At 54.0% G+C, this 24984-nt stretch overlaps 13 protein-coding genes across 13 annotated transcripts; 8 read left to right on the plus strand and 5 right to left on the minus strand.

The window, feature by feature from the left end:
* Positions 1-117: 117 nt before the first annotated feature.
* IAQ61_009306 (uncharacterized protein) lies at positions 118-2025 on the minus strand (the record flags this gene model as incomplete). Its single annotated transcript, XM_066098331.1, has 3 exons — positions 118-1811; positions 1878-1962; positions 2023-2025. The coding sequence occupies 3 exons, from the start codon at positions 2023-2025 to the stop codon at positions 118-120; spliced, it is 1782 nt and encodes a 593-aa protein (XP_065951490.1).
* Positions 2026-2593: 568 nt separating this feature from the next.
* On the plus strand, positions 2594-2965 carry IAQ61_009307 (uncharacterized protein; the record flags this gene model as incomplete). The annotated part of the gene is made up of 1 exon (XM_066098332.1): positions 2594-2965. The coding sequence occupies one exon, from the start codon at positions 2594-2596 to the stop codon at positions 2963-2965; it is 372 nt and encodes a 123-aa protein (XP_065951491.1).
* Positions 2966-3171: 206 nt separating this feature from the next.
* On the plus strand, positions 3172-3420 carry IAQ61_009308 (uncharacterized protein; the record flags this gene model as incomplete). Its single annotated transcript, XM_003838050.2, has 1 exon — positions 3172-3420. One exon carries the CDS (start codon positions 3172-3174, stop codon positions 3418-3420), a length of 249 nt encoding a protein of 82 aa, XP_003838098.2.
* Positions 3421-3866: 446 nt separating this feature from the next.
* Positions 3867-5756, plus strand: IAQ61_009309 (uncharacterized protein; the record flags this gene model as incomplete). The annotated part of the gene is made up of 3 exons (XM_066098333.1): positions 3867-4051; positions 4798-4892; positions 4948-5756. 3 exons carry the CDS (start codon positions 3867-3869, stop codon positions 5754-5756), a joined length of 1089 nt encoding a protein of 362 aa, XP_065951492.1.
* Positions 5757-6202: 446 nt separating this feature from the next.
* Positions 6203-7668, minus strand: IAQ61_009310 (uncharacterized protein; the record flags this gene model as incomplete). The annotated part of the gene is made up of 4 exons (XM_003838055.1): positions 6203-6780; positions 6842-7276; positions 7339-7456; positions 7516-7668. 4 exons carry the CDS (start codon positions 7666-7668, stop codon positions 6203-6205), a joined length of 1284 nt encoding a protein of 427 aa, XP_003838103.1.
* Positions 7669-8374: 706 nt separating this feature from the next.
* IAQ61_009311 (uncharacterized protein) lies at positions 8375-8686 on the plus strand (the record flags this gene model as incomplete). Its single annotated transcript, XM_066098334.1, has 1 exon — positions 8375-8686. The coding sequence occupies one exon, from the start codon at positions 8375-8377 to the stop codon at positions 8684-8686; it is 312 nt and encodes a 103-aa protein (XP_065951493.1).
* A 72-nt stretch (positions 8687-8758) lies between these two features.
* IAQ61_009312 (uncharacterized protein) lies at positions 8759-11836 on the minus strand. The gene is made up of 3 exons (XM_066098335.1): positions 11603-11836; positions 10385-11543; positions 8759-10243 (listed from the first exon to the last, which is right to left on the minus strand). Exons 2-3 carry the CDS (start codon positions 11250-11252, stop codon positions 10062-10064), a joined length of 1050 nt encoding a protein of 349 aa, XP_065951494.1. The 5' UTR covers positions 11253-11543; positions 11603-11836; the 3' UTR covers positions 8759-10061.
* A 74-nt stretch (positions 11837-11910) lies between these two features.
* On the plus strand, positions 11911-13330 carry JIP5 (WD repeat-containing protein jip5; the record flags this gene model as incomplete). Its single annotated transcript, XM_003838057.2, has 2 exons — positions 11911-12329; positions 12388-13330. The coding sequence occupies 2 exons, from the start codon at positions 11911-11913 to the stop codon at positions 13328-13330; spliced, it is 1362 nt and encodes a 453-aa protein (XP_003838105.2).
* A 538-nt stretch (positions 13331-13868) lies between these two features.
* IAQ61_009314 (uncharacterized protein) lies at positions 13869-16945 on the minus strand (the record flags this gene model as incomplete). Its single annotated transcript, XM_003838058.2, has 3 exons — positions 13869-15234; positions 15664-16221; positions 16272-16945. Coding segments are annotated over 3 exons (2598 nt in total), but the record flags the coding sequence as incomplete, so codon positions are not given.
* A 496-nt stretch (positions 16946-17441) lies between these two features.
* On the plus strand, positions 17442-18703 carry IAQ61_009315 (uncharacterized protein; the record flags this gene model as incomplete). Its single annotated transcript, XM_003838059.2, has 3 exons — positions 17442-17726; positions 17774-17950; positions 18111-18703. The coding sequence occupies exons 1-3, from the start codon at positions 17528-17530 to the stop codon at positions 18701-18703; spliced, it is 969 nt and encodes a 322-aa protein (XP_003838107.2). The 5' UTR covers positions 17442-17527.
* Positions 18704-19267: 564 nt separating this feature from the next.
* Positions 19268-20220, plus strand: IAQ61_009316 (uncharacterized protein; the record flags this gene model as incomplete). The annotated part of the gene is made up of 2 exons (XM_066098336.1): positions 19268-19408; positions 19495-20220. The coding sequence occupies 2 exons, from the start codon at positions 19268-19270 to the stop codon at positions 20218-20220; spliced, it is 867 nt and encodes a 288-aa protein (XP_065951495.1).
* Positions 20221-20376: 156 nt separating this feature from the next.
* On the minus strand, positions 20377-21530 carry IAQ61_009317 (uncharacterized protein; the record flags this gene model as incomplete). The annotated part of the gene is made up of 3 exons (XM_066098337.1): positions 20377-20843; positions 20917-21393; positions 21473-21530. The coding sequence occupies 3 exons, from the start codon at positions 21528-21530 to the stop codon at positions 20377-20379; spliced, it is 1002 nt and encodes a 333-aa protein (XP_065951496.1).
* A 1865-nt stretch (positions 21531-23395) lies between these two features.
* IAQ61_009318 (uncharacterized protein) lies at positions 23396-24406 on the plus strand (the record flags this gene model as incomplete). The annotated part of the gene is made up of 1 exon (XM_066098338.1): positions 23396-24406. The coding sequence occupies one exon, from the start codon at positions 23396-23398 to the stop codon at positions 24404-24406; it is 1011 nt and encodes a 336-aa protein (XP_065951497.1).
* Positions 24407-24984: the final 578 nt, after the last annotated feature.

A 24984-nucleotide genomic window follows, 5' to 3' on the forward strand; every position in this document is an offset into this window, starting at 1 on the left:
GCTCTCATCCATCCATCAAGCGAGGCGCCTCAATAACAGCCACCTCATTCTTTCGAACACATTCATGTCATCGCAGCTCGAGTCGTTCCTGACATTTTCCCCTTTCAGACACAAGGCTCAAGAGTTCGACTTCTTCTTTCCCATGTGTACATGTCCCAGTCCATGCTCTTTTGCGTTTTTCATTTCGCTCTCGGGGCGCCCGTCGGGTAATTCGCCGGTAGAAGCAGCACCGGATACGTGATACTTTAACCCCTGCACAATACCGGTAGCATGACCGTCGCTTTTGTGCGACTCTGTATCCTGTGTGGGAGGTTTTGAAGCGATATGGATGCCACGGGTGCCATCCAGATTGCTTGGCGTAATTGGAGTTGATCCGCTCGCTTCAACACTTGCCCTGGGGCTGCTCGTCAAGACTTCTTCGCCATTGGGCCCATGTGATCTGACGTGTCTCGTGTCGCTGTCACCGCTATCTCTCCTCCCAGGAGCCCTCACTGTAGTGGCGTTTTTCTTATTCTCGCTTCGAATGCTGTTCGCTCGACTGACATGTGGCGGATCGTTGGGCGGACTCGCTGATCGGACACCCAAGTCTTTGCCCTCTGATGGCTCAACACCTTTTGTGCCCCTCCAGTCAGCAGGTGTTGCTTGTTGAACAGGTTCGCCTTCCTTAGGTTCAGTAATGACAACGCCTGGTTGTCCTTCCTCGGCGGTGAGCGCACGCCAGACAATGGCAATCCGCTCAAAGGCTTGGGTGCCCTTGCGAGATGAGCCTTTGATGCCGTCCATAGCTTCCCACTCTATTTCAAACATGCCTGATTGGTCCGCGTCTCCATTGTGTTCGGGTCCATTGCCCTCGAAAAAGGTATTGAACCACACGTGTGCGACGGCTGTGACCATGGTAAGGTCAAAAGCTGCCTTGTTGCGGCGCTCGACGTCAATGTTGATGTCATTGGTAGGTAAGACCACTCGCTTCGAGGGTCGAAAGACGACGTCGCCGGTACCACTGGGCAGGCTCTCTTGGGATGCTCTTTTGCTGATTGTCGCACCTTGGACATTGCCTTGAGTCTCCAGTGTCGAGGTGGACCCGTTCTTCGAATCCGTGGTTGAGGTTGTCTTCTGCGAAGTGCCAAAGCCATTCTTGTACATGACTTCTTGTACAGCTTGCGCCATCCCTGTCGTCTTGACTTCGCCGCGAACAATCTCTCTCTCGTCTCTTGTGAAAGTGTGAAAGTTTTTGATGAGCTTGCCATCCTCGACGAAGCCCTCGACTTGGATCTTCACCCCATCCCTCAGACCCCAGCAGTGAACCTCTAGTACTTCCACCTGCCGCTCGACATAGAGCTTGCCGTGTCTGGCCCATCGATCGACATATTCTATCCAGCGCAACTGACTGGGTATGCTGACTCCCTTGCCCATGTTGGGTCGCATGCGACGCTCGGTGAAGCGCTGAAGGGCGTTTTGAATCGACCAGCCTTCCTCGCTGATCAGGTAGCTGCAGCTTGCCGTACCCGATCGCCCCTTTCCAGCCTTGCAGTGTACCACAACGACCCTTCCCTTCTTCTCGTGAAGCCAGTTGCGCATGCTGGCCATGATGTTCGGGATGAGTGCGAACGGGGGCGGGTGGTGGTCGGGGAATGGGTAGTGGTACACGCGATTGTAGACTTCCGAGTCTGGATAGCCAGTCCCTTCGGCGCGGAACTCCCATATTGCCCAGTCTTCGCCATGCTTCGAATCAAGGAACTTGACGAGGGAATCGAGGGGATTTCGGTATGCGCGCTGAGGGTAGGTTCCACTGGGTCCAGAGGTTGCGATGACTGCACGTGATCAATACTTTAAGCACATCGGTGGACATGTATGCGTCAGAGTGGGGGGGGATGTACTGTTGTCGGTGACATAGCACAGGTCAAGACCAGCTTCAGCATGCCTGGCGCGTGGACCGGCGACAATCTGACGGAGGAGCGACGCCTGATATGAACGTCAGCACAACTCAAGTCTGGGGTGGCAGAAAGGCTTGTTTAAACAGACCATTCTTTAGGGCAGGGATAGGTAGACTATGTCTATATGGTGAAGTATGGGCACCATGGCGAAAGAACATGGGAAGAGTGGTGGGAGTGGTCGGGCCAAAACCAGGCGCGATTCAGACAAGGACGTCATCCCTGCGCGCCAAAAACACCAAGCTTTTCTAGCCTCTGGACCCCTGCAACTTTACATCCATGCTCCTCCATCACAGCGCCCATGATCCATTTATGTAAGAAATAAAGCATCATTTCAGGCCCAAGGTCTTGTCAATCTTGCCAATATTCGACGAAGAAGCTCTTGTAGACCATTACCTAATTACTGACTTTTTATTCGACATTTTATCGCGTTTTGTGCCTCCAAGGTGGAATACTCATCATTCATGGATCACAATCAGTGTCAAATGTTGTGTTAATATATGCACTCATGCGCAACCGTACATATAAAACTTTTTTTTTCATCTTCCATTGTTTCCCTTGCTGTACTAGTCTTTGTCGTGAGCGTAGAGAAACGAAGCTCTCCAAGAAGAGGGTTGATATAGGAAAGGCATGTATGAAGTACCTACCTACGTAGCTGAAGGATGAGAACATCCGACATCCTGTTATCGGCTAAAGAAGGATTGTCTAACCTTGGAAAGTCTAACAATGATTATCATTCACAATTTCTGGCAAACAAGAGTGGTGTTCTTCAAGCTATAGTCCACAAATACATTCAAGATAGTATTGTTATTGAGAATGCTGCTGGGGACATCATCATCATGGATCAGACATGGAGTAGATTCCAATGCTCCAGTCATTATCCAGAGCTACAACCATCTCGGTGGTCACAAGGCTATGGGCAAAGTGCCGCGTTCTGGTTCTTACTATGGGTATCTGGGGAGATGGAAGCGATGGCATGGACTGGCTCGATGTTCGAAAGTCAGGACCGTGCGAAATTAATTGGGAAGAAGTAATATGTCCATCTCAGATACTCGACATGAAGAGTCACAAAAATTCACTTTCCCGGAGAATAACCCTGGATACCTACTATGAGGTAGTCATGACTCTATGCTGGATGACTGTATCAACACCGCCCTTCGGCTCGAACAAGCTCACGTCGGGTCTCCCTAGCCAGCTTCCAATACCGTCAAGTCTCGAACTTCTTTTTTGTAATACAAAAATGGCGGTACTGTATTTGGCCAAAGCCCGCTCTGGCATCCAGACCTCGAGGTATTACAAGATCGGTCTCCCATTTCTCCCATCGCACTATTCCCAATTGGGATTCATTGAGCTGACCTACACCCGTAAAGGCGCACGCCGCCCCACCCTCAAGTCACATCGAGCCGGCCCAATCCAAGCGCGGCAACGGGAAGCGAATGCGCCCTTTTCCTACCGGCAATGGGATGAGTCAGAACGGCTGCCTGGATAATGCATTCACTGAGGCGAGTCTGCAATGGTCAGTTTAGGCGTGCTGGTTGGTTGAGATGGGGTAACAGGCAATGGAATTGGCCGCGGCCGGCGATGGGGTGAGGTAGATTGTGCAGGTGTTCGGTGACTGTTTTTTGGTGGATTGTTTTGTCATAGAGAGACATGCTGGGATGGGTAGTGCTAAGGTGTCGAGGTATAAGTCTGCCTGACTGCTGATTGTAAGGCCAGGCCAGGCAGTAAAAGCAACAAAGATTTAGCATACAAATCCATCGTCGATATCAAACCACCGCGGTACTCAGCCTAGACTCGAACAATCTCAGAACAAGTTAAAGGGGCCCTAACCTCCCTGCACTGATCATACCCATCGAACCGTGGAATCAAACATTCAACCAGGCGACGTACATCCACAACTCACACTGAGCTGTGAGCCACACCACACCAACCACAATGCCGTCATCAAGTCAAGCCAGCATGCGGACAACTACAGAAAACGATACCAAATCAACCACCTCCACCTCAACAACGACATCCGCAAAAGTACTACTCCGATCCCTCCTACCACGGAGCAAGAGCAACAAGACGGAGAGCCCCGAACAAGATTCAGAGAGGAAGCTGAGGGAGGCTGAAGCTAGGTATCATGCACTCAGCTACAAATGAGTGCATAGACAACTGTGCGGGGGAAAAGGGGAAGGCGGGAGTGGAGAGAGAGAGAGAGAAAAAAGTTTAAATACTCCATAATCGAGGGTGTATAATCACACAATAAGCATGAAACAGAAGATTTCTCATAGATACGTACATTCCATCATGGCCCACAGTGGGCGTTGCAAATTTACGTAGTCTGTTGGCTACCCTTCTACAAAACCCCTTGATTTCTTGTAATGCTGTCTCTGCATCCAACAAACTGAGTTGACCCTCTCTAGAGCACAAGGTTAAACACCTTTCTTTTTAGTCAAAGTCTCAATTCCATTCCCTACCATGTACATGGGGTCCAATGAAAAGCTTCAGGTAGACCAGCAGTCACCATTACCGTTACGTTGCCACTACTTTGGCCGTTTGCACAGCATGTGGTAGGTGCGTGGAGACTTTTGCTTTGATAGCTTCAGTGCTGCCGCGTCTCCCTCCTTTTGTCGTCGCCAAAATTACCATCGCTATCATCTACGGTCAAGGCCTAGTATGTCGTATCCACTAAGGAATAATCCGTGCGTTCTCCCTATTTCTTTCGCAATGTTCCTGTTGCTCGAGAGCGACATCTATATATGACACCGTGGAGTCCAACCATACAGCTCATGAGGATGTCGGCGAGACTGTCAAGCCGACCACTGAAGACAGGACATGTAATCATCAGCCTTGCCAAATGAAACTACTGATGACCTTTTAGCCATGAGGAAGCAGCCTGTCTCCCAGGTGAGAAGGCAGCAGGTAAAAGACCAGTTGATTCGCACCCTCACCTGATTGAGACCTCGCGAGACCAAGGTGAGAGAAGGTCCCCCATGCCTTCACGGCATTTCGCCAACAAGCCCTCAACCAGACCTCTCGCACTATAACTACGCCCGCCGCCCCTCCCAACGAGCCTCCTCACCCTCCCTCTTCGTCCCCGAACAAGGCGACGACGAAGACCTCTCTCCAGTCTCCAAGACCAACCCAACAACGATCTCGACCTCTCCACTTCCACTCCCACACACTCCCACCACCACCACCACCACCATGCCCAACCTCTCGCGCGCCCGCGCCCTCAAACAAACCATCACAGCCAACATCCCCATCCTCCACCCCCAAGCCCACCACACCACCCCCCACCCAACCCCCACCTCCGACCCGCAAAACAAGCTCATCCAAACCCTACGCGACACCCAAACCATGAAATGGAGCGCCATCGCCGCCCACCTCAACGCCGAACGCCACGCCTGCGCCGAGGCCGCAGACTTTACCGCAGAAAAAGTATACGCACGCTACATCCAGACGGTTACGCGGGTGGTGGCGCCGGTGCGCGACGTCGGCTTCGACGCCCGCGATTACAATCACCTGCGGTGTACGGGCCAGGATGTGTCGGGGACGCCTGGGCTGTTGGGAATGAGTACGAATGCGCGGAAGCGGCTGAAGAATCCGTTGAATCCGACCGAGTTGAGGGGGAATCTGAGGCGGGTTTTTGGGGAGGGGGAGGGGGAGGAGGGGGAGGGGAGGGCGGAGTTGGAGACGGCAGAGGGGGTGGAGAGGTTGGTGGTAGCGGTGGAGAAGGTGCAGAGGAATTTTTGGGTGGCGGTGGCGGATGAGTTGGAGAGGGGGACGACGAGGTTGTATGATGCTGAGGTGTTGGCGGAGATGTGGCATGCGATTTGAGGGGAGGGTGGTACTGGGATATGTCAAGTTGACGAGATTCCAATATCCAAACATGATCCTCTAAAATCCCCCTTCATAGAGCCACTCTGATCAACCGTACAATTTAATCTTCTACCACCAGCATCCCATCAGTGCCATGTCTCATTATATCTTCGTTCGCGTCGTGTTAAGAACATTCCCTGTACCATCTCAACCAACTTGCACTGGGTGATGGATGATGGATGCTAGTTCCCGAACAGAGTGTCAGAATCAATCTCACAAGGAGAATCCAATGGGTTGGGTAGAAACCAATGCTCTTGGAACCAGCCTTGACCGTACCTCGAACACTACCCCACCACTCATTGCAATACAAGGCCGCCCCCTTTTATTAAAAAAAATTAGCAGTTGGGTATAAATTACTTTCTAATCAGCGCGAATAACCAGAAGTCGCTCACTCTTCCTCTTCATCACCGATATCCCCCTTCGCTTTTCCCCTCTCCACATCCCTCCCCGCTTGCCACAAAACTCCCCCTCTCCTCATCGGTAATGTAAAACGACTTGGACACCATGATACCCATGCCCTCGTCCTCACTACACCGCATCCTCAAACTGCGCTCACTTTCGTTATCTCCGCGCAACTCGCCGCCTGCCATGCGATGCTGCGTCTTGTGGTCCGACCAATGGGGTGCGCCACCAACGGCCGCAGCTGGGACCCCACAGGTCAACTTGAGCGGCCTAGCATCGGCAGTGCGCGGGATGCTACTGTCCGAGTCGGAGTCGCAGCGCGTTTTGACGGTGGCGGAGAGCTGGTATTTGTCTGGGCGAAAGGTCTCGTGTTTGGCTTTCTGAGGGTGAGAGGGTTGGGGGTGGGCGGGGCGGCCGCCGGACAGGGCGTAGGCGGAAGGGTGACGCGAGGGGGCGCCGGTGGTGAGGCCGAGGCGGTGCATGGCGAGGAAAAAGAGGGGGCGGAGGGTGGCGAGGGAGCCGGCGGTGATGGCAAGACCTTGTTCAACTGAGGACCAGATGGCGATGTCGGTAGTGGACCCTGTTGGTGTGATTTGGTCAGAAAGGGCAGGTGGAGTTGTGAGTATTTTTCTTATACGTACAGAGAAAGTCGGGGGAATTGAAGTGTTTAATAAAGGGGAGGCGAGCGATGACGGCAGCACTAGCAATACATCCCATAGTGATGAGCGGGATAAGAGCGATTTTAGTCCTACGTTTGAGTTGAAGGTGCCAAACGAGGAAGCCCGGGATGATGGCAAAAGTGAAGTCAGAGATGATACTAAAGATGCTGTAGACGTAGCCAAGCGCGGTGATGACGGTATTGTTAATACAAGTGCCTTGCTGGCGCTTGTCCCACATGTAGGAGACGGGGTCGCATTGAAATAGGCAGACGAAGAAGAAGGTTCCGCCGGCAACAATGGAAACGATCATGGCGGCGTAGATGATGTACGTATGGAGTTTGCGGACACTGATGCGAAGAAGAAGGCAGCCAATGGAGAGTTTGGAGCAAATCATGGATATCGAATAGAAGAGGTAGCCTGGCGGAAAAGGTTAGGGAGAGGGAAGCTTTCCTGGCTGGCCATGTACGTTGCAGACTTACAAAAGTACCAGCAGTGTTTCGCGACTTTGACATTGTGTTCTGGGAGATCACGGTGGTGCCGACCCGTTCCATACTGGACGCCGATGTTGGAGGAGGTGATGTAGCCAGTGTATATCATCTGGAAATCAAAGTCAACTCGAGCCTCACCAGACACATGAACCAGCATGCCAAACTCACCATTGCAGTGACCATGAGCCAATCATCCAGCCCCCACGCCCTCACCATGCGAATCCGCACAAAGACTCTCAATAAGCATGCCAAGAATGCAGTGGTAACAAAGGCAATATTCACACCCAACAGCTCCGGCCCACGATTTGGAACCGCCGCCATATTGTCAGGTCAGACTTGATGGAGACTTGCAACAGTCCACCACATGCATACTATGTACTGTGGTGTGTCAAGAGAAGAAGAAGAATTAAAAAAAAGAAAGCGAGAGAGAGAAGGGAGAGCAGGCCCAAGGCAAAGGGAAGCCGATCCAAACAAAAGTCGGCGACGTAAAAGGGACCATCAATTCCCTTTTGACCAACGTCTCGTCTCGCCTCGCCCGCCCCCCTCGCCCAAGAACCCAACGAGGGAGTGGAGTGGAGCTATAGAAGGCAGTCCTAATGTCCTTGTGCTGGTCGCCACGTGCAGTGGGTCCTCAGGCACGGTGCACAGCACAGCATCCCGGATAAAGCGCGTTGTCCGTTTCAGGCAGCCTACTGTACCGTTTACTGGTGTATGGGTCCCAGGGCCGCAGAACTTGGCGCTATGCTCGAGGTAGATAGGGGACGACGCACAAGTGGACAGGGTCGATTTGCGGTGGAATGAATGCGACGATGGGTGGGGGACAGGGCTATTCAGGACATAGCTACACCGTACCTAGGTGGTAGAGGTTTCTACCATCCCAACTTGCTACCTAGGAGCCTCGGGGATTGATGGCATGCTACCTACCTAGGTATAGTTACTGATCGCCATGGCTGCAGGAGTCATGCTGCCAGGATTGGGTCGAGAACTGACCAGCAACTCTGCGCATCGCAGCCAAAGCAGTTAGAGTATGGTAGCTCAACAAGGTGGTGGTAGTATTGCACTGCAGAGCATGCAGAAGCAGGGAAGGAGAATTCTTGAGGTAACCCAAGAGGTGGGAAAAGCAAAGAAAAAATTGGGCAATAGGTATGCTGTGTGGGTAGGTTTATGCCTAGTAGAGTACAGGGACATTGTAGGTGGTATGGACCCGCTAAGTGGTTCGCCGGGTAATGAAGCGGAGAGTGCCGGTAGCTGGGGGCTGTGGGAAGAGGTTGAGGTTTTCATGTCGATTTCGAGGCAAAGGTTGGCCCGCGCGTGGATGCACGTGACGTTGTGGGGCTAGCCGCAACCACAACCCCGCCCGTCCTCTTGTGCTTGGCTGGAGATGATTTCTTTCGGCCAGCGTTCCATTTGCCTTGGCTCTTGGCCCCTTTGCACTCGCTCATCCCGCACTCAACCAGCCAGTGAGCAAAAGTTGTACAGGGCAAGGTAATCGGTGGACCTCGAGCAGTTCACCGCTCACACACAGAAACCGAACAAAACAAGCACGCCAACCACATCATCCATGTCTTTAGCCCCCCTTTCACACAGCTCGGAGCCTCCTCGAGGCCATGGAAGCGGCGAACCCAGGCACGGCTCGTAGCGCAGATGATGTCGTAGCTTGTTTCAGACAGCCGGTGATGGCGAGTGTCTCTCCTTCTAGTCTGGACATGGTCACTCGACCCAAGGGCAACTCGTTCGCCGGAACGGGTTATTGGCAACACATGCCGCGGAGCGACTTGGGCGTTTTAGAAAAATCTATATCATGATCTGCTTCAGGCATGTGGACGGGTGCTGGGAAATCATTTACCAAAGTCTCCGCGGGTTGGGAAGACGGGGGGTGTGGGGGCTCAGGGTTGGTCGGGCCTCGCTCTCGCACTCGCGCTCGCACCAAGGTTACCTACTGTCTGTGGGAGAGATATTGACATCTTCAATATGTGGGAGCGTTTATCTTTCCTTTCTCAAAACAAACAAACACTCTGCTGGGAGAGAATGTCCAACCCAGAACCCATTTCGCCTCATCCTGCCCATCACTTGCTTTCTTTTCTCCTCCATCGGATGAACGGGATCAAGTGCATCTTCCGTGTCAAACGTCAACTCCCAGCCCTGGACACTGCGATTGTATTGGCCATGCGACATACGCGCATCCAAGGGCTCCTCCTCTAGCGCCTCCCAACGCTGACTCGCTGCACTCAGGCACCGGCACCCAAGCTCCGCACTCACATCCAGAAGCCCACTACCGTACCCTACATACTAATCATCAGCCTCGGGACTTTGAGAAAACTGCTCAAAAAACATAGGCAGTCGCTGAAACGTCTCCCGAGAGCGCAATCTTGAAACATGCATGCACAATCCCTACCGTACTCCGTTCAACCCAAGTTCTACCGCCGTCTTTTGTCCTTGTTCTTCAACGGCCATATGCACTTGGTTTCTCCGACGCTGTGCCGGGACGGAAGGGTGTGCGGTGCGCAAGAAGCACATGTCGAAATTCAATGGATATGATATGCCGATTAGCTAACACACGGCATCTCTTGTCGGCATAGTGCCACAGTAAGAACCCATAGCACGCATGGCATTCGTACCAACGCCTGGAAAAAAAAAGAGAAGATTGTTTGTCCGCAAATAACCCTGCATACCCACGTCTCCATATACCCTCCCCCCACACCGCCCAACAAAAATCAAACACAGCACGAGCAATCATTGCAGCTAGGCTCGCGAATCGTCGGCGGGACCGCACACGTCGTCTTGGGCGTATACGGCAGCGCAGGCGAAGGCGGGGTTTCCGTGGTGCTGCTTGTTATCTTGACGAGGACGGGCATGGCGGAGCCCGTACTGAGGCGGAAGGGGCGGTGGTTGAGGACTATTGTTTGTGGGACACGGGAGTCAGTATCTGGGGTATACAGAGGGACGTGAACCTCTGGAGACGGAATCCCACGCCCTGACAAGCACATTTACAGACGCGGCCAAAAGAATAAAAGAATAAGAATAAAGTAAGGCTTACCTCTCAACAAACTCGAAACCGCACCCGAATGCGCAGTCACGGAAATATAGGACGCCCTGTCCCCTCCAAAAATATCATCCAACACCGCCTTGGACCTCGCATCCTGATTCTCCCTCGGCTCCGTCTTCATTTCCATCCAGTACGGGTCTTCCTCCTGAAAGCCGGCTTCAAACGCAAAGGCTGGGAACTGGCGCTCAAGAAAGGACTTGTCGCTGCGACGATCACACGTATGCGCGCTGATGCCCTCGCGCAGGAACTCCTTGACAATGGGCTTGAAGGGCTTGGAGGCGGGTAAGTCGAGGGTTGAGAAGGAGAGGTCAGCGGTGGTGAGGCAGCGGTACAGCGGGCTTGTGTAGTAGGAGTCTGGCGGGGAGATTTTCTCATCCGTGAGAAGGTGCTGCCAGAAGTCTCTGACCTGGGTGGCCTGCTGCGCGCCGAGGGGCGTGAGTTGAGCGTCTGCCCAGGTGACGGTTGCGTTGCCGTTGCGGACAGCCCAGTGGCAGTTCCATGCTGGGGTGCCAAAGTAGGATTCGGCCGCGTTGTGGAAGCCTTCACCGTGGCGGCCGAGGAAGAGGAGGGTGTAGCGGTCAGAGCTGTTGGCTTGGGCGTTGAGGGTGGTGATGTAGTGGGATAGGCGTTGCCATTGGGTGGCTTGTTGGGGGTTGGGGCAGGATGGATCACTTGGGTAGGGCCGTGGGATGAGGCCGAAGTTGGAGGCTGTGAAGTTGAAGGTGGAGGGATCGGTGGCAGGATCGTCTTGTTGGAAGATGCCAGGTACGACGGAATAGGTGAAGGATTTGGCTAGGGAGTAGGCGTTGGCTGTCGAGGATGAGGCGAGGAGAGCATAGAAAAGGAAAGAGGCAATCATGTTTGGAGATGCAAGAGTTGACTACTGGGTTCTATCTGGTGGTAGCTGTTTGTTTGGTTTTATAGACTCTGGCTCGATTTCCTGGGGATCTCGCCCTCGGGATAGTCGTTGGCGATGATGGGGTTGCAGCGATGTTTGCAGCCAATCAGTAGACAACGTGATAGATGACCATGTCCTGTCTACTCCATGTACACCGTTGGAGCGAAGCCAGATGCAACCACGCTCCGTGGAGTCTTCCATTTTTAACTTGCTGACAGCATCCTTGGTCTTGTTGTGGTGTGGGTCGGTGATCTATTGGGTTTGACAAATGCCATGGATGTGTGTCGCATAAGAGGGGTTTATGTACCTACCTAGAGGAACGAATATCATCATCTCGAGTCATGATACTTGGCTTGGATATAACGTTAGGTACGACTACGAGCAGCAGTAAATACTTTAGATGTCGGTGTCAGTGTCGGTGTCGGTGTCGGTGTCAGTGTCCGTATCAAACAACAGCCTGGCCTTCATTGCGTGGGTGGGCCGGTGACATCGACGTTGGGACGAAGGCACGTGAGTGACAAGTGAGACATGGAAGCCGACCGGCCACTAAGCCAGACTGGGACAGCTACCAAGTACTCTTACGGTACTGTGCACAGCTCCACAAAAAAAAGTTGAAGCTATGCTATCCAAGACTCCGTCAACATTTCGCTCCTGTAGTATTCTACGGTCACGCCAGTCGCCTCTTTTCCCCAACATGTTCGAAAATGTGTGCGCCATCCCGCTCGACCACGATCTCTTTGCCCAGGCCATCCACCCGGCCGAGCCCGTTGTGGCTGTCGGGCTTGCCTCGGGTCACGTGCAGACCTACCGCCTGCCTCCCGCCACTGACAACCACAACAACACCACGCTAGCCTCGGAGAAAGGCTTTGGCACGATTGAGACGGCCTGGAAGACACGGCGACACAGGGGCAGTTGTCGCACCCTCGGCTACAGCATTGACGGCGCCCACCTGTACTCGGCCGGTACCGATGGTATTGTCAAGATTGCCGACGCCATGACCGGCCAGGTGGTCGCAAAGATTGCCGTGCCTTTGGATCCGTATGCACGATTCCCGTACACCCCTTTCCCACTGTCGTCACTAAACAAGCAAATACAGCGCCAATAAGGCCATCGACGCCCCGACCCTCGTCCACGCCCTCTCTCCGCAATCCCTCATTCTCGCAACCGACTCCTCAGCCCTCCACATCTACGACATCCGCGACCTCGGCGGCAAATCTGCCCTTAAACCAGAAACCACCCACCACCCCCACGACGACTACATATCCTCCCTCACGCCCCTCCCCGCTACCGCCGCTAGCACCAGCGGCTTCAGTAAGCAATGGGTCACCACGGGCGGGAGCACACTCGCCGTTACCGATCTGCGGCGCGGCGTCATGGTCCGCAGTGAAGACCAAGAGGAAGAACTACTCAGCTCCGTCATGGTTAGCGGCCTGCCCAAAAAGGGCACCAGCGTGGGCGAAAAAGTCATCGTTGGCGCAGGCAATGGCGTCTTGACTCTATGGGAACGTGGCGTGTGGGACGACCAGGACGAGCGCATTGTCATTGATCGCTCCAGAGGCGGTGGCGAGAGTCTCGATGCCCTTGCACTGCTGCCAGAGGGCGTAGGTCCGGGTGGCAAGATTGTCGCTGTCGGAATGGGCAACGGCACCATGCGCTTTGCCAAGATTGGTCCCAACAAGATTGTTGCAGAGCTCAAGCACGACGAGCTGTCGCAAGAGGGTGTCATTGGCCTAGGCTTCGATGTTCATGGCAGGATGATTAGTGGAGGGGGCAAGACAGTGAAAGTGTGGGGTGAGCAGACATGGCAAGATGTTGATGAGGCCGAGGAGGACGACGACGAAGACGATGACAGCGACGATGACAGTGACGTAGATGCGACGGCAACGAATGGCAAGCGCGCACACGATAGCGATGACGACGCGAATAGCCATGATAGTAGCTCCGAGGATGAAACCAAGGGCAAACGCAGGAAGCGCAAGCGAAACAAGGGCGGCCAGGCAAAGGGCCACGGCATCTTGAAGTTCACGGGTCTGGACTGAGGATACTCAGTATAGTGTCTGATCTGGCGTTTTGGGCGCACGGCATCCATGTTCAGTAGCCTTGTTCTACCGCGCAATGGTCCTGGTATGCATAAGAAGGTGGTGCGAAGAGATGAGGTGTATACATGGCCTGTTGGAGTAATATATCGCATGTATGTCCCAGTACCCCTTCCCCCGATATATACACACTGCTCTAGACCTGACTGACTCGGTTATTTCAGAATCCATCCAAACCCGAGTAAAACAAATCCACCCAATTCACATCTATTCACAACATCATGATGAACAAGTGATGCACTTTGCTGCATGCGCGTATGTCTCCTTTTCTGTCCATGCTGGTATATCCCGTAAGTTCTCGCAAGTAGTCAATGGACCGTTTTCGTTTCGTACTTGTATTTGCATCCACAGAAGGAAGTGGAGGGGCAGAATGGTCTGTCCTACCCGCCTCTCTCGTGGAAGTCTTAATCATAATCAGATAGGACATTTGCGAGTTTCCATTACACTACGTCTTCAATCTTGAGGATCACTGTTTATGGAACTAATTCCTGCTCCGCCAGAAATAATAGTGCGGAACATCGCACTCCTTGAACCTCACATAGTACAGATTCTCCAAGGTACGGTGACCCTCGTCATCCCCATCCCTAGCCCCTCCTATTACACTACCCTTCTCCACCTCCCCATCTTCCCAATCCAAATACGCAGGTACATATACCAGCGCCATCGGCTTCCACCGACTCGCTTCGTAAATCTCGGCCACCTTCCTCGCCTTCCTCCTCGCGCGCTGCGCCCGCCGCCACGCCCTCTCCTCCCTAACATCCTTTGCACTCTTTCTCCCTCCCACCCTCCTCGCTCTCCTCTCCTCGCCCTCCCACCTCTCATACACATCCCGCAACGCGCCCGCGCCCCTCTTCCGCTCCGGCAACCGGAAAAACATCGCCCCGGTGGCTCCATCCACACGCGTGCGTGCCGCCCAGTCGACCCCTCGCTCTAGACAAGCATTGTGCAAGGGCGGGAGCAGGAGGCCGGTGTGGGCGGCGCGGCGGGTGGCGGTGGGTATGGCGGGTGTGTAGGAGGGTGGGATGTGCAGTGGGTAGAGGGCGCCGGGGAGGTGCAGGGCTTGCTGGGTATGTGTTGTGTGGAGGATTAGTGGGGTGTAAGGGACAGGGAGGGGGAACCATGTAGTTGAGCTGTGTGTGAGATGGGAGGGTGAGATTGGAGTAAGACCAGATTGATGCAACAACGACAATTCCACCTCCTCCCCCCTCTCGTCCGACCACGCAGGCCACTCGAAAAGCCGCAATCCACAGTCCGGCCTGAGCGTCGGCGTCTCCGGCCCCACGCGCTCTTCCTCCTCATCCTCCGAAGAATCACTCCAACCCTCCGAGTCACTCAATATACACCCCACAACACCCTGCTCATACTCATTCGCCCCTGCATCAACACACTCCCATCCCGCGTCCCCTTCATCCGCACTACTCAACTCCTCCCCCACCACCCTCCTCCTCTCCCTCTCCACCTCTCTTTCCCTGCGCGCCGCCTCCCGCCTCTTCTCCTCCTGCACGCGCCTCTCGCGCTCCGCAAGCGCCGCGTCCTCGCACCGCCGTGTCTCGGCATCAAAGTGGGCGTTTGCGGCTGCCATTTCCCCCTTCTTCATGTCTTTGCGGTAGAGGGCGCGGTCTTTGGAGAGTGAGAGGATGGCGGCGTAGCTGAAGTCGTCGTAGGGTGTGTGGGTTAGGTCGGCGGATTTGACGCGGTGTTTGCCGCCGCGGCGGTGGGGGGTGGATTGGGGGTTTGGAGGTATGAGGGTTGGGGAAGGGGGGGAGGGGGGGAGAGGGTAGAGGGTGGGGTTGTGTTTTTTGGGTCTTCCTTTGGGCATGGTAGGGGGTGAGGTGGGGATGTATGAGCTGGTGTTGAGATGGTTGTGCTGGTTATGCTTGTACTATAAGACGCTGCGTTACTACCGTGAGACTCTTTAAAAGACAATGTAGTCGTGAGTCCAAGTAGATGCCGTAAAGATCCTGATGGATCGACTTGAGCATCCTCGGTCTTGAGTCAGCCTACGATTGAACCGCCGAGCCTGCCATGCCTTTGTTCTCTTGTAAGTGAAAGACAATCGCCCATTGTCTTTGGAGACTTCAAGTCCAGCATCTCCTTTGTTTCAGAGTCAGCACTCTCATCACCTCCCCACAAAGTCAATGCACCGCGTTGTAATCGGCCGACAAAAAAAAACGTGGACATTGTTAACAATCTAAAAAAATCTATGGTATCATATCTCACTACGATGTGTTAACATACACGCCAATCAGCCGACATTTTCGCGGGAGCTTACTTACAGCTCCGATTTCTCGGCATCTGCAACCCGCTTCTTCTGCGTCCCAAGGTCAAAGTAGCCTTCCAACTCCATCCACTCTGCTGCAAAGACGATGACCAGCTTAGCCCAATCCTCGACAGTGTCCATGTCGAGATGCTCGCCGTCGTCTGTGATTTCGTGCCAGACTTTTGGGAAAGGGCTGGGTATAACGTGCAATATTTCGACTCCGCGAGCCATGAAAGGAATGTGGTCGTCCTGCACAGTGCCGCCCTGAAACCTGTCGTTGGGTTTTGCTTTTTCGGGCAGAAACATGGGATCGGCGCGTGGCTTCTTGTTCTCCCGCCCTTTGACCTTGTCGATGTGGTTCGCGGACGTCTTCATCATTCCCAGCCTTCGCAAACGGCCCTCGGCCACGGCCATGTGTCTGTACGCCCAGTGCGTGGTCTTAAAGTACGACGGCACGCGAGGCTCTTTCGAGCCCAGCAGGTCGAGGAGGAGAAAGAGTTCAATAGAATCTAGAGGGGTGCGATAGGTCGATGCTGCTGCATGGAACGTCGTCTCCCACGCTTCCGCAAGCGCACTATCATTTCGTCAGTCCTGTGCAATCAGCAAAGACAATCACCATCCTACCGAGCACCATAGAGACTGTCTGTATCCGTCCAGCTGTGGAAAGCTTCTTCTCCGTCCAGCAAGATAATCTGTACGCCCTTGTGCTCCACAATGTCATCTGGTTTGGCAGCAGCCCACTTCTTCGTCAATGCGGCGTCAATGCTTCGTGCAGCATGCAAAATCATGGCACAGGGTGCTGCACTGTCGGTGGCTCCAATAAAGCCCGTGGGAGTGTACTTGCTGTCGTAATGCGCGACCAAGGCCAGCCTCGAGACATCTCCCGGCAGACTATTGGGTGGATCGCGAGTCGCAATGATGTTGACAAACGGGACCTCTTTGCCCTTGCTCACGGGTGTCGTCGAAGTCGAGTTGTGCAACTCCACCCTCCAGTCCGGTAGATGTGACGCGAAAAAGTCGACAAAATGCTTTCGCACTGCCGCATTTCCTTCGGTTCCAGACACCCGGGGCACCAAAATGGGCGCCATGATCGACCCAGTCTTTATATCGAAGTCATCGCCCGGTCCTGGGAGATGTTTGAGCGTCTCATCGCTAAGCACATGGTAGGCGGTTGCCAGGGAGAGCAGCGAGAGGAGCGGCGGGAGCGCGGATTTGAGAAGCATCTTGCGTAATTTCACGTAAGCGTGGAGGAAGCCTCCCAGGTTGACGATCACGAGAAAAAGGTCCGTACGCAGGTACTAAACATGTTGAAATGGGACCCAAGGTGTACACGTTCGTGGTGATTCGTGGTCTCAACCTTCACCCGGCGGCGGGCTCCGGGGTCTAACCTCACCGCTCCGGTATGCCCGAGAGTCACGTGATGGCGCGACAAAGAGGGTCCGTCAATGCGGCAGGCTTTGTATGTATGCGCCACAAGGGAAGAGACGTGGGGAACTCCGTGTTTCTCGAGTTTAGAATTGTCTCACTACGACATTTATTTTTATATGCATAAGTGGGCTGGCTAGACTGTTTGTTGATCCATGAAGCTTGCGAGGTCTTGCCTGGATGGGGTCGAGCGATGCCTGGCGCACAGGAGCTGTTTCGCACATGTGTCAGGAAGAGTACATGCTCAGATTGGACATCCTTGCTGGTCGGTTTGGAAATTGCACAAGATTGAATAAAGATCATGCTTGACGTCGAATTAGACTAAAGTCCACAAGTCTTGAAGAAATCAAGCATGACATGCCAAGCCCAACCATGATCGGTTTAGCCGACCAAACCAGTGACAGTGACCCAACGCGTCTTCTCACACTCGACGTACCCAGCATCCATCAATTGATATGCAGCCACGGATGTTCGCATTCACAAAGACCTTCGGGGTTGTTGCGACATTGAGTGGCCATGGTGGAAGACCCGTAGTTGGGCGACTTGGAGCCCAATTTGTATGCAGACGTTGTCAGAAGAAGTTTTCTACCTCCCCTACGCTGCGCTTATCTGGCCAGGCCAAAGAAGTACCCAAGCCCAAGGACGGAAACAAAAGTACGGATACAAGGCCAATTGGAATCGTGCTGCTAATGTAAGCATAGAATACAAGGAACGGTTGTTGATCTATGATGCTGGAGACACTCGGACAACATGGGTCTCGTTCTGGAAAGCCATGGCTTTGCTTCAATTCGGAACGACACTGGTGTTTGGCGTGCCGCCGCTGTGGAATAATGAGAACCAGCCGGATCCCAAAGTTCGTCATTTTCAAGCAATTATGGGTAAGTCTTTGTGTTGGATCCCTCATCTGCCAGTTCCTACCTCTCGTATAGTTCTGCTTTGCAAGACTGAAATGTCGTTTCATGTTACTCTCAAACATGATTTCATACCCGAGAGTTGGGGTTCATTTGCATAAAATCCCCTGGATCTGACAAAATCTAGTCGGCATTTTGGGCACAATCCCTACCTTGACACTAGCCTACGTCACAGCACCTTTTGTTCACCAGGTCTTTATCCAAATCCCTGAATATGCGAGACGTAGCAGAAAAGACCTTTCGCACTTTGCCAGCACGTTGAGAAGCAAGCCGGTAGCCACTGCAAACACGAAGCTCGAGTTTGTAACGCTCCGCATCTTCCCCTTTCGGAAACACACCACAGCCTTCATCCATGAGCTGCGGGCATTGCCTCCGATGCGCTTCCGCCTGGCAAACATTGAACTACCAAAGACCGAAGGATGGGCACGGCGCCAACGTGCAAAAGGCATCATGAAGCGGATCTGGGACGTCATCAACGAGCCGCGTTTCAAGTTCTACGTCAAGGAGGGCCGCTTCTTCACGACCAAGACGGGGGTTCCGGGGGTATGGGAAGAAGTCGCGGCGAGAATTCACGAGCAGACTGTTGAAGAGAATGAGGCGAAGCAGGCCAGGACGGGGGGGAAGAAGACGGCACTCGTTCGGAAACCAGCAGTCAGGCTGGTGAAGCCAGTTGTGAGAGAGCCGGTCAAGAGGCAGACTTCACGGCCTATACCGAAATAAGAGGGAGATTTTGGAAGGGATATAGTAGCCCAGAAATAGGATCACGTGGAATTCAGTTCAGCACATGTACTCAAGCTCACGTCCTGCGAAACAGACAGGGCACGGCATTCGATAGTCGGCGTTCGGAATTCGACCAAAGGAATTCCAGCTCCATGTGTACACCTACTTCGATTCCATTCGTGTACTATCCATAACTCGGCTTACGTGACAGACTCGATGATGCAGGGCACCTGATCGGTTGATATTGGTTTAGGCCCGCCTCGCTGATTAGTGATGGAAATACCGGTAAGGCGGGGTGAAGCCACTCCGATCCTGGGGAACAAATCAAACACCCTGCTCCTCTGGCCTTCTTCCAATAAATAGCACGCAGGCACAGGATAAATCAAGGCGTGCGGCACGGGTATCAGCCTAGGGCAACGCGTAGGGTATTTAAATGATCGCTGAGCATCTTCCACGATTTCGCGACGTAAACTACCGGTAGCAGTTTCACATCCAACTTGGTCTTGTACGGGTGGTACTTCGTATTCGTACTAGACATACCTACACAACCATCCAACCGCAAGCATGTCGCAAGCCAAAGCCGCCTTCATCAAGATCCCCACAGGCCCAGATGGATTCCAAACCTACCCAACCGACCCAGCCCGCCGGCTCGCAGACTCAGACATCAGCATCGAACCCTGCGTCCCCAGCGACGCCGAGAAAATAGTGAGTCGGACCAAGTCACATGAGAAAACGAAAAAAAAAAGGGGGAAAAACTAACATGCCCTCTCTTTTCTTCCCCGTCCAAACAGGCAGAAGGACTCTACCTCGCCTTCCCCGAATCCTGGTGGGACCAAAAAGAACCACCAGCCCTTCGTCCCCCCCAACCCATCCGCATCCAACGCATGGCCACACGTCTCCTCCCCTCCCTCACCCACCCCCACATGAAATGGATCAAAGCGGTACTCACACATACACACGAAACCATTGGAATCGCAGGCTGGATGGCACCGAGCAACCATCCAAGCGTGCACAATATTTTCCGGCGCAGTGCGGCGGAGCACTACGGGTGGCGGGAGCGCATGGGGTGGAGCGAGGCTGCGGTGGAGGAAATGTGGCGGCATACGGATGATGAGGAGTGGAGTGTGCGGTTTGCGAGGGATGATGAGACGAGGAGGGATGTGATGGGTGGGGAGCGGCATTGGTATCTGGCGCCGCTGGTGACGTGGCCGGGGTATCAGGGGCGAGGGGTGGGGAGGAGGTTGTTGGGGTGGGCTATGGAGCAGGCGGATCGGACGGTGCCGGTGACGCCGTTGTATTTGGAGAGTGCGCCGTCGGCGAGGGCTGTGTATTTGCATTGTGGGTTTGTGCCGGTGGGGGAGTATAATTTTGTGAGGAGGGGGCCGGGGGTTGTTGGAAGGGGGGTGGAAGGGGGGAAGAGCGCTGAGGGGGAGGAGGATGGTAAAGTTGAGGATGAGGACAAGGACAAGGATGAGGTGGTTGTAGAGAGGCAGAGGGAATCGGATCTTGCGAGTTGAGATCAACAGTAGAGATAACAGTAGTTGTAACGGTGCTTGATGACTATAGGGCACTTTGACTTCTCATCGATTTCTACAGAGAAAAAGACTGTACAACTTTGTCGAACCTCTTCACTGATTCAGTGTACATGTTGTGACATTTCAAAACCCACTCCCTCAACGAAAGTAAGTTGGCGCCGTAGCCTTTGCCGTCAACCAGGCCTTGTCCAACGCCTTGACAACCTCTTCAGGCAACGGCCCCTTTTCCAAATCCGCCAGATTGCTCTCCAACTGCGCAAAGCTGCTGACACCAATGATGACGCCATCATTCCCACCTTTGACTCTGGTCCGCAATGCGGAGTGGTGCACGGCCCAGCGCAAGGCGATCTCCAACAGTGTCAGGTTGTGCGCTTCAGCTGCTTCCTCGACAATTTTGAGTGCGTTGAAAGTGGCTTCTTTGAAGTAGCGATCGCGGTACATTTGGCCTGTTTTCTCGGCCTTTGTGCCAAAGCGACCTTCGGTGGGTTGGATGGCTGCAGACTTGATTTTACCGGAGAAGAGGCCGCCAGCGAGCGGGTTGTAGACTACAATGTCCAGACCGTATTTGCGGCATGCGGGGATGAGTTCAGGCTCGATGGCACGGGCTGGGTTGGTAATAGGCTTGTGAGTAGGGTGTCAAGCGAGAGGTATGGGTACAGGGGAAAGGGGCCAACCTACTGATGGCGTTGTACATGGCTTGATAGATGGTCGGCTTGACCCAACCACGCTCCTTGCAAATGTTGTAGATTTCGGCAACCTCCCAGGCCGCATAATTGGACAGGCCCAGGTTGACAAACTTGCCGGCCTTGTGCAGCTCGTTGACAGCCTCGAGCGTCTCTTCAAAGGGCACGGAATGGTCGGGTGCGTGCAGATAGAAGATGTCGACACAATCGGCACCCAACTCGTTCAAGCTGGTGGTGAAGTGTTCCCTCAGCCTGTCTGGCTTGTGCACACCCGGCTCGTAGGGATAGACCTTGGTGGCCAGGGCGAGGCCACGATCTTGCCATTTTGCTTGACGTGTCCAGGCTTCTTGCTTACCCGCCACATACATGCGGGCCGTGTCGATCTCATTGTAGCCCTGGGATTGGAAGTAATCGAGGTGGATTGTGAATTCGTTGAAGTCAGTTATTCGTGCTCCAGCTGTCTCATCAGGACCTGGGGGGGGGGATGATTGGTCAGTCGATACTCACGATGAGGGTGTGCATGTACGACAAGAAGGGGAAGGGAGGGGCACCAAAGGTCATCAAGCCGAGGATGACGCGGTCTTTTGGGTTTTGTGCAACCAGAGGCATCCTTGTAGTTTGGGTGGCGGTATGGTATACCAGTGTAAAAGTAGGAGTAGCTGTCTATGTTTGTGTCCAGGCCTTGTCAAGATTTGTACTCGTGTTGCCTGTTCATGGAACGAATGCAGGATACTGGGAAGAAGATGACGACAGCGGGGTAACGTTGTTGGGGGCAGCTCGGAGTTAACAGAGACTCTAAGCTGTCATGTCCGGCGGCAGGCGTACACAGAACTGCGTCGTTCCTGCCCATCCATGTCTCCTGCCAACTGTGCCGGGGCTGGGCTTACCAGACACGTGACACGATCGTTTGAATGACATGCTTGGACCTGTCTCTTCTCTACAACCTCTTGTACCGGACTGCAAGCTTGACCCGTGAGCCCAACGCCGACATCGCAGCTGGTGTCCACCTACCGAACACATAGGTACTACAGCCAGCCACTTGTCCAGCCGCCGATACGAGAGACTGATCCTTCCGACCTGCTCCAGGCGATGCCAATGTCTCACAAACGCCATTCTGCACAGCAAAGTACGAGTAGGTAGAGTACCGAAGAGGATGCACTGTGTCATGTCCTCCAAATACTCCATGTGCCGGTACCTATCGGTGTAGCGACAAGTAGTGGTAGTACTCTAGTACTCCAGTACTCTAGTACTCTACTCTACTCTACTCTAGTTCCTCTTTCTCACAATGGCATGGCCGGAAGCCTGGAATGCCATCCGGTTGGTTCACGTGCAATTCAGCGTCAGCTTGCCAAAAGGCGGGGCACAACAGCAGATGGGGGGGGCGGCTGGCCCACCAATGACGTCGCCAGATGCCCCCCGATAGCGATAAGACTTTGGAGGAGGCGTTGCGGTCGTCAGCCGGTGATGATGGCTCTGATGATGGGTGGAGCACACACACCAACTTCTCCTCCCACTACTCCTACGAGTAACTACTCTACTAGGAGTACTCTACTCCCCAACTTTCTTCTCCCTGCTCAACTACTCCAAATCATGCCCGTCACACAAGAACAGCTTGCTACTCTAAGCCGACTAGGGCTGGCTTAGGGCCTTGTCGAGCGCTGCGTTCCCAGCTTCGTCCCGCCCCGTCCCGCTGCTCTTCTGCACAGCACAGGTGCCACGTAGCCAGCCCCAGCGACGCAGGTACGCACAAAACACCGCGCACAGAAGGGGCAGCGAGCCGTCTCAGAGGACTCCTGAGCACACCTCGTACATATAAAACAGCTCCCTACAGTCCCTCGGACTACCAGAGCAAACACTCCGTCTTCCACTCTCCACTTCACACCAGCTTGGACCGCTGCAGTGCGCCGAAAAGATGAGTCGATCAGCTGGGAGCCGGACCTGTCATGTGGCCAGTCAGCCACCCCCTACCCAAAAAACCTGCGAATCACTCATTTCCCTCCACACCACCAAGCCGGTCTTCCTGTGATTGGAGCGCAACCCATCGATACAAGGTACGTTTGGGTGAAAGGAATCCTCTCTTGATTTAGCTCGAGGCCATGCGGTATCGCCTTATTGGAATTCGGCCTCGACGCCGTAAATGCTGTGCACCTACTCCCCTTGCAACGTCCTTTGTCTTCACATGAGATCATAACCGCAAACCCTTCTCCTCCATACTTTTTCCCTTTGCCCACTTCCCTGTCCGACAACTCCCTTTGCTTCGCGTGCCAAATCCACCGTTTCATGGGCCGTTTTTCCATTCGCATCTCTCGTAGTCCTCCTTCCCTTGCCTGCCCCCTCATCCTACCCACGCATATCCTAGCATCACTGTTAGTTCCGAGTTTCGGCCTTTATATGCAACCAGTCACCACTTCCCACTTGACTACCAGGCGCACATATTGGGCGCATAGCCATCCAAGACTTGCCTCTTGGTCTCCATGTGCTGGTCTTTCCGTCTAGGCTTTCCAAGCAACAAATCACCCAAGCGCTCGTCGTCGAGCGAGAAGAATGGTCGGAAGACACGGGCAGAGGGTGCGCTTCATGGAGTAGGCAGGACAGTCGTCGCGGAAGTCTCGGAGAAGCGCAGTTCGAAAGAGAGTAGTAGAAAGAGAAGATCTGGAGACTCGACTGCCCCGCGCTCACCGCGCCGCGAGCGGGACGACCATTCTCCACGAAGTCACCATCACCATGACAGGAGTCCGCGAAGCCGCGACGAATCTCGCACAGCATCGCATGGACAAGTGCCAGAAATGAAACGTGCGGCATATCCGCGAAGCCCAACTTCTTCGCAAGAAGCCCTCTTGAACCCTCGTCCCCATCGAAGCCAGCAAACACGGCACCGTCACCCCAAACGGTCGTCACAAGCCACTCTGCGCGGGCGCGGAGCCAAGCGGGATCCTCCAAAACATGCAGGTTCCAAGAAGAAACTCCAGACGCAGCCGTCTCGGGGATGGTCTCTCTTTGCGCCGTCCCCTCCCAAAACCCCACCAAAGCGTGATCGCAGCCATCGCGATTACCAAACACTAGAGTCATCGCCACGCAGTCACCGCTCCTCAAGAGAATACCGCTCCACCACGGCAGCTTCCCATCCAAGTCCCGAGTCTTTGCGCTCGCAGACACGCCACCACCCTTCCCGTCCGCACGAGCAGCAAACCCCCACTTCTCGCCCAGCACGCTCTCGTACCCCCAATACAGCGGCTCGTCGTCTTCCCGACCGACGATTTGCCGTGCTCGCAGCCACCAATGAGGCACTCGAGAACGTGCGTCGGGAAGCCTTTGCGCAGCCTTCTCCCCCGTCACGCAGTGAGAGGTTACGCAGGTACCAAGGCGTCACCGTACCCTCCAGTCAAATCCCCTTCAACTGGGACTGTGTAAGCAGTTCGCAAACTTCCGTCAGTCAGCGCCATGGCGAGTCTAGTGGGAGCCGGCAGAGGCGTTCACGACGTTGAGAGGTACCCTCGATCTTTCTATTGGGACATCAAGCGCTTCAAACCTTGACATTTCCTCGTTCTCCCCCTTTTCTCTTCTTTTCTGCAACAGGATACCCCCTGCATGGTTCTATTTCACTCGTGTGAAGATGAGGCTTTGGCCTCGGCGTAACAGGCATTTCAGCACATAATACCCCGTAGCATCATAGGCAATGGGCACATTTTATAGGTCCCCTGGGAGGAGGAGCCAGGCGTCTACTTTTACTTTGACACAACCAGCTTTTTCGTCCTGTTAGATTTACACACCAAACATCCCTTTGAATCCGTCTACTTGCTCTCGACATGGTGTTTGTGTATTGTTCGACTGAGGGCTGGCATTGGATAACCGTGGCAGACGTGATGTATTCTGTTGCAAGTGCCTACCGGTACCTAGTGCCCAGACGTTACTTGAACCCATGACCATCCCTTCCACCGTAAATGACAGCTTAGTCAGCAGCACATGTTGCGGCTAAGCTGTAAGTTTCGCTAAGTCGAACTGTGGAATGCGGCCTCTTGGGTGTGGCTGAAAGGGGGGAAGGAGGACCTTGAACCTTGAAACT

This window comes from Plenodomus lingam (assembly GCF_022343315.1).
Source record: "Plenodomus lingam strain CAN1 chromosome Unknown contig_6, whole genome shotgun sequence".
In the NCBI taxonomy this organism is placed as follows: Eukaryota; Fungi; Ascomycota; class Dothideomycetes; order Pleosporales; family Leptosphaeriaceae; genus Plenodomus; species Plenodomus lingam.